Source organism: Mytilus edulis, chromosome 13 (assembly GCF_963676685.1).
Source record: "Mytilus edulis chromosome 13, xbMytEdul2.2, whole genome shotgun sequence".
NCBI lineage: Eukaryota > Metazoa > Mollusca > Bivalvia > Mytilida > Mytilidae > Mytilus > Mytilus edulis.
The window spans coordinates 5,618,195-5,625,889 of record NC_092356.1 but is presented as its reverse complement, the minus strand read 5'-3'; the positions used below and the strand labels follow the sequence as shown (position 1 = coordinate 5,625,889).

General features: G+C 32.9%; 1 protein-coding gene across 1 annotated transcript; it reads right to left on the bottom strand.

Moving 5' to 3' along the window:
- Positions 1 to 314: 314 nt before the first annotated feature.
- On the bottom strand, positions 315 to 6,977 carry LOC139501626 (G-protein coupled receptor 157-like). Its single transcript, XM_071290755.1, has 3 exons — positions 6,214 to 6,977; positions 3,628 to 3,833; positions 315 to 2,192 (listed from the first exon to the last, which is right to left on the bottom strand). Exons 1-3 carry the CDS (start codon positions 6,725 to 6,727, stop codon positions 1,818 to 1,820), a joined length of 1,095 nt encoding a protein of 364 aa, XP_071146856.1. The 5' UTR covers positions 6,728 to 6,977; the 3' UTR covers positions 315 to 1,817.
- Between the last annotated feature and the right edge of the window lie 718 nt (positions 6,978 to 7,695).

Sequence of the window (7,695 nt, the reverse complement as noted above, 5' to 3'; positions counted from 1 at the left end):
TTTTTGTCGTAAAGTTTTATTTTCAACGGACCTTTAACTGTTTCTGTAGTATCCTTTATCTCTAGTTCGATGGGATAGATGCGTTCAACATAGTCACCAAATTTTTATTTATTTAGTGAGGGAACATCATTTATTTAGCGGAGAGTAAAGTTAAAAGATATTGCTTACTTCTCATTTGTCTTCCTTAGAAGTTCTTGTATGAGGTTAGCCTCATATTGATATTCAGCCTCTATTCGGTATTTGGAAAATCAAGAATCAGATATCTATATTGTCATCTTCTTGACCAAGTTTAAATGAATAATCTGAAAACATCAATATTTACTTACTTTTTATTTAATCTCGGTAAATTCCCTCCTTCTGAACATACAATATTCCTCTAAAGACACTATACAATTGACAAAACTAACATTTACAACTTTGAAAGAGCCAATTAAATTAAAAATGTAAACTTCATCATGCACTCATTTCAATTTATCACAGTCAACATTATCAAAGCTTTTGTTGCTCAAATGTAAGATATTCAGATCATGATAAAAATAAATGAGTGATATTTTCTACTTTCGTTTCACGTACAATATTGCAATTAATAAAATTCATAGTTCATTGTAGTTATAAGTTTACAATTATAAAAATACAATAATTTGCTATAATTATGAAATCAAGATCGACTCATATATTAAATTGAAGCTGACCAAAAGCTGAAGTTTGGATAACAACGATGAAATCAAAACAGGTAAAATTCAAGTACATTGGCGTTTATGCGTGAAAAACAAACCGACATTATAGGTTAAATATAAAAAAGGGATATAGCAGTACACATTGTGTTATATGTTGCTCTTTGTAAATACAGCTGTTTCTCAAACGACGGCTCTTTTGGGGAGATTTATTATATTCATAGATATGTTAATTTGTTAACGTACTGGTGCCTATATATGATATCTGTGTTTCATCTCATAAAGACATCACTTGGGAATGTATAGAAAAACATGGTAGCACCTAAATTTTAATTCTAAGGAAGTCCAAAAATAGAGGTAAGGGTGGTATAAAATTTCAGTATAAGTTTAAATTCTTCGAAGTTTAGGGCATATACATGTTGAAAATATGCCGCAGCCCTATTTTGACCTTTGAATAAAATAGTAGTGCATATAAACTTTCCGTTTTGGGATTTAATTTTTCACGAAACATCATAGGAAAAGTGTCACAATTTTAGCCGTAAAGGGAGATCCTATTGGAAATTGTATTGTCTATATTTACAGAATTGCAACCTATAATCTTCATCTATATAAACAAATAATTATATCAACATAGAAAAACAAAATGGCATTTGACAAAGCACATATAGAAATAAGGGAGACAAGAATACACAAAGTGATAACAACACAACAACAAAAGCGGGATACATAAGTACAGTGCCACGCCAAAAGGATATTATCAAAATGGAATAAGCAGTTAATGTTAATTATTTAAAAAAATGAACCATATAACACGTTATCAAAATAAAAATAAATGAAGACAGTACCTAGAATCTATTTATAAAACATTGAGTTTAAATTCTAGTCAATAATATAAACCCAAACCATAGCTAACGCTTTTACTTAATCATAAAAAAATTGTATTGTCATTCTCTGACATAGACTAAACACATTGATTCATGTAATCAGAGCTAAATCATACTGAGTGCATGTCAGTTTTCGTGAACTACAATATGACCAAGCACCTTAACTTAATCCTCGAAATATCATTTAAAACCGATTGGGAATCTAATTATGATGGTGAACTATAAGTGTACCAGTTTCGTATAATTTAACACATTATATCTATAAGGGTTCATTTACACTGTTATCATAATTTGGCTCCGCATTGATACTTTGTAAAATTTCTTCATAAGCACGTCTTCTACAGCATATTTTGTTTCGCAGCAGTTGTCGAGTTCTTTTATCAGCAATGCAAAATAAAAGAAACGTAAAAAATGGCTTCGAACTGTCGCCAAAACTTTCTAGATGCAATAGCGCAAAATCTATGCCAGCGTAAGGTTTATCGTTTGAAGAATTTCCTGACACAAATAAAAAGAAGCGCACTGTCCCCCATATCCTGAGAAGATATCCAATCAACCACAAGTAAAGGTAGTTTTCATCTTCAGCTCTCAGTCGAAGAGATACGTCGTTAAATCGGCGTTGATTGAATCTTTTTTTCTAAAACATAAAGTTAAAAGTAGTTTTATTTAAAAAAAAAGATATACTTTTGTTTTTAAGAAAGATAAAGTATTCACTCAAATGTTGGGGTTTTTTTTGGGAGGGGGACGATAAAGGTCTCTAAACGGATTTGATTCCAGCTAGAATCAGAACATAATCATTGGTGTTTTAAGCGACAACAGCGATTATGCCAAGCCCTATTTTGATTAAATTACATTGAAATATAACAGACTAGTTTGTACAATGTTGTAAGTAACAATGAAATCATGGTAATTTCATAGTCATTATACAGTCGCGCAAGTGAACTTCACTACCGTTCCGTGTTGAAGCATTTTTTTATATATTCAGAAAAAAATCGACAAACCTATTGAACTAAGGAATGCAATGGGCTGATTTATCACACAAAAACATTTGAATGGCAGGTTCATAATCAGCACATTTCGTGACAATTTGGTCATTTCGGTAAATATTTAGTGCCCACTTTTGGCAAAACTTTTAGGAATTTTGGTCCTCAATGCTCTTCAACTTGTACTTTATTTGGCCTTTTTAACTTTTGTGGATTCGAGCGTCACTGATGAGTCTTTTGTAGACGAAACGCGCGTCTGGCGTTTATACAAAATTTAGTCCTGGTATCTATGATGAGTTTATGTAGGTGTTGCATCCGACATTTTTAATTGTTTAACATTTTGTTCGTTTGTTTTTGTTTAAAAAGTTTGAAAAATTCGCATGTATATGATTCAATTAATTAGTAATGTAAATTGGACACTGAATTTAAAAGAAATAATTTAACAGTCGTCACACAGTCTGAAATTGACACCAGATACCCCGATGAATATGAAATTTTGTATCACCACAAGGATGGCTCTTAACCTGGTTAATAGCTAACATAAGTATGATGTCAACAGAAGGACACTTGATGTTACCATAGCCAAACACACGATGGCCTTTCGAAAAGTAAAATAGACATTGGAGGACAAACGTCGGCATCACAAAGGGCAAAATGAACACATGAATTCAACGCTAATATTTAATCTCCGTTAAGCCTTTCGGCAATCTTTTGACATGCCAACGATTTTGCCAATGCTCACAAAGTTTGTGCTGGAGCCTGTAAAAATGAGAAACCTAACCGACGGTCACATAATGGCTTACGATGGTTTTTGCGATCAGATAAGATTTTGAGCATAGCCTTTATCCTTTGTCTATCTGGTATCAATCTCGAGACAGTGTAATGACACAATTATTAACAGGTACACTTATCCCCCCAAATAAAAGTTTGATAATAAATTATTTAAAATAGGTTGACAGCGAATTTGGAGCGGGGATACAGTCATTTTGAAAGGGAGGTTGCAACCACCATGAAATGCTCACATTATTAGAAAAAAAACCAGGAACAACCCCTGGAGCTGTCAATAAATTAATTGTATTTTATGCATACCTGACGCCACATGTATCCTTTCAGGTATATAAATATTATACATGTCACAAAATACGAAACTAACTCCCATCCTATACCAGAAATAATCATCCACGTTATCTGATCGCTCTTTGACAAAGATGACTTAATCCAACACCAGGTACCAGTTACTTCAGTGAAGCCTTCACCTAAAACGTTATATCTGGCTGCCGCTATTGCTATGGAAACTACAAGTAAAAAAAAAGACTAATGCTTGATAGAGGATATAAATAAATTCGGAAAAATTAATGTTAGTTTACTTGTACTTGGTATTCATATTTTTGCATACATGTACATTCATTTCATTAAAAAAAACCAAGGTAAAGTCATGATTATCTCGTTTGAATTGCATTATATTCTCTTTATTTCGTTTTATTTTTATAGCTGACTATGACTATATAGGTCTTTCTCATTGTTGAATGCCGAACGGTGACCTATATTTGATATATCTTATGTCAGACGGGGTCATTGTCCTATTATAAAGGTATCACGAAAATGTATTTACTTCGGAACATCGTCTTTATGATATGGAAACTAGCATTTGAAAAGCAAAATAACTTTTTTGGTGAATGGAAAAAAATAAATTCAAGAAAAGGACAGATAGAAAGGAGTTCCAAAAATGTTTATATCCAAATTAATGATTTCAGGACGAGAAAATATTATTTTTTATCTTGCAATTTACACCACAAAGTATTCCTCATTTCAAACTAAAAGGCAAATTGTAAGAGTTGGTATTACTTTGTTTCATTAAAAAGAATTGCGAACGTAGATACAAGTGTTTTGTCTTGGGGAGGGATAAATCATACTTTGTAAAGAATCATTCTGATTCAAACAAAAAAATCTCTGATACTGACATTTTCAAGATGCTTGATTTCTTGATTGACAACATATTTGTTACGTTTGGAGGACGTGTTTTTCAACAGACTGTCGGAATTCCAATGGGAACCAATTGTGCCCATCTTCTTGCCTGACTTCATACAGGAACTTCTTAGGAAGAAAGATAAGAAGTTAGCAATATCCTTTAACTGTACGTTCCGCTATATAGATGATATTCTCTCACTAAATAATACAACATTTGGTGACTATGTTGAACGAATCTTTCCAATCGAACTAGAGATAAAGGATACTATAGATACAGTTAAGTCTGATTCATATCTTGACTTACATATAGAAATTGACAATGAGGGTCGATTACAAACAAAACTTTACGACAAAAAAGATGATTTCAGCTTCCCAATTGTAAACTTTCCATTTATATGTAGCAACATTCTAGCAGCGTCTGCATTCGGAGTATATATCTCCCAATTGATACGATATTCCCGGGTTTGCATTTCCAATCATGATTTCCTTGATAGAGGATTGCTGTTCATTAAAGCTATTAAACCAAGAGATCCAAATAGTAAGGTTAAAATCATCCTTTCGTAAATTTTACGAACGACATCACGAGTTGGTTGACCGTAATGAAATAACCTTTTCCCGAGCGTGACATACTAGACTATCTACCGGATTTGTAATAACATAAGCAACACGACGGGTACCACATGTAGATCAGGATTTGCTTACTATGTTGTGTCGTCTGTACTATTATTTGTCTGTTTGTCATCTTTTTTTTAATTTTAAACCATAACGTTGTCAGTTTATTTTCAATCTATGAGTTTGACTGTCCTTCTGGTATCTTTCTTCCTTCTTTAACACAAAATGTAACATTATGAAAAAAAAGATCTAAAAGTAACTTGTCAGATTTATATTTAATTGTTTTCTCACCCTAATAATGCATGAAAACTTGTCACTAGAAGATAAGCTAAAAACATCTATCAACCAATCATTTCTTTATTTTTAATGAAACAGGAATGTTGCAATGTGATTCGTTAGTTATATGGGTGTAATAAGACCCCAACCAAGTTCCTCAAACTATAGAATTTTTCTAAAAATAAACAAAGTAATATTTGACAATCCAAAGCAATGTCGATGTTAATAAATGTGTCGCAGAATTTCTTCAGAATATCAAAGTTAGTAAACATGGTAAAGAAACGCTTCATAAAAAAGTAAGAAGTAGAAATTACGATATAGGTATATCCAAAGTAGCGCTTCGAGCGCAGGAAATAAGTCTTTCTTTTATTTAGTAAGTACACAACTAACACTTTTTATTACGTCGTCAAGAGTAGAAAATGTGGGTATGTTATATTACAAAAATAACCTTTAAAAGTTCACATACCTGTCATTTGACAATGATACCACATCGATCTTATTTAAATCATTGAACAATGACAGGTGTTGTTGATTATGTAATAGTATTGCTTAACACTTAGTTATATTAATGGTTAAAACGTAATGCATAGCAGAAAGAATAATGCGTTGTACTAGAACATCACGCTGAGAACGGTCTTAAAATGCTAGCTAACATTGGAAAATCCTACATGTCGACATGTGAACCTATCGGGACACATTATTCTGACTCCGAGCCAATAAGTCTTTCATTATACTCCTTTGTGGATCGTACCAATGACCTCCCGCATTCAGTTCAAGCACGCAGCCCCGAGACTAAAAAGGCGATAAATATATACTTACGAGGAAGAAGCCAACACACGGAATGACAGAATATTTTCACCTTCCTCGACCATGTGCCATGTCTACAATAAACCAAGGCAAAACATAGATGTATGGCTATTGCTGTGTTCCAACAAAATGACCACATAGATCCTATTGTTCGTATGAAACTCTGAACAACACAAACACTATCACTCGACAGTTCTTCGCCAGAAAACGCATACAACTGAGCAGAATTACTATAAATAGGTTTACTGCCGTAAATAGCAATAACACGTATAGTTCCAATGAAGTTTCCGATGGCAACGAATAAATCCGAAACAGTTAAATATATTAGCAGCCGTCTCGTTTCATTTTCAGGCCGTAAACTGTCAATAACGCAGTAAGACGTAAAAATAAATATGGATCCTAAAAATGACAATGTGCAAGCAATGATGGTCAAAGAAATATCCACCGCAAATGCCGATAAGAGATTTATATGTACTATAGGATTGGACGTCGGAATCCACGTTGTATCAACTGTCGCATTCTCCATTATTCATTTTTTGTCTGCTCAAAAAATATTTTTGTCGCGTGATTATATGTCACACATTTTAGAAAACATTTAAACTCATGGAATCTCACTATTTCACACAAACTTTCAAAAAGTTAGAAAAAGTTATATTATTCCAATGATATTAAGGATTTTATTGATAGTAGACATAATGTCGACGCTTACGTACATGTATTGAAATTCGTTTCATCACATGTTGTACAACCACGTGATAGCTAAACAATCAATATGTGTGTTAATGTGACCTTGTGACCTCATTATGTTTATCATAGGACAATTTAAGGAAATCCATGTTTCTAAATACTCAAGTGTGTGGTGTTAAGTGGTACACTACACACATGTCTATTTTAGTGCAAATACAATTATATTATTGTTACGGATCGTTCCACCACGACCCCTAGAGTTGTGGTTAAAAATAAAAATTTAATTCTTCTCAGTTTTCAGTTTGTAAGATTTTAGTTAATTCATATTCTGTATCATGTGTGTACTCTCTCGAGAGATTCATATTGTGACATAAAGTAAAGATACTCGTCTCTTTTTAACGTGCGTAGGAAGTGTGTTACTCAGTATATTTACGAATCTCGTCTTTGGTTAAAAAGGGGGGGGGGGAAATACTGCAAGGATCCAAGAAAATCCAATAAATCGAAGAGCTTGTATCAAGACAGCATCATGACATAACACAACAACAAAGAAAAACAGAAAGATAAACATCGGTTTTCAAAACACTTTATAGAAATCTATCACTGAGTGACAAGCATCGTATCGAAAACAATATAATCCAACAAGACAAGTGCGTTCGTAAGGTATTCGTTTTGAATAGAAATAAACTCAGGTAATACTTTCACCGAATTTCGAATTCAAGCATTTAGTTTTCAAATGTCACTGCTATGAAATGAGGAATTTAAATCAAACCAAACTAAAGCTCAAATGTTGTCTTTTTAAATTATGGT

Excerpts from the sequence above, each read along its gene's own strand:
- LOC139501626 (XM_071290755.1), bottom strand. The coding sequence starts at position 6,727 with ATGGAGAATGCGACAGTTGATACAACGTGGATTCCGACGTCCAATCCT. Across the intron at positions 3,834-6,213 it reads CGTGTGTTGGCTTCTTCCTC|TTTCCATAGCAATAGCGGCA; the intron begins GTAAGTATATAT and ends TTTTACTTGTAG. Across the intron at positions 2,193-3,627 it reads AAGGATACATGTGGCGTCAG|AAAAAAAGATTCAATCAACG; the intron begins GTATGCATAAAA and ends TTTATGTTTTAG.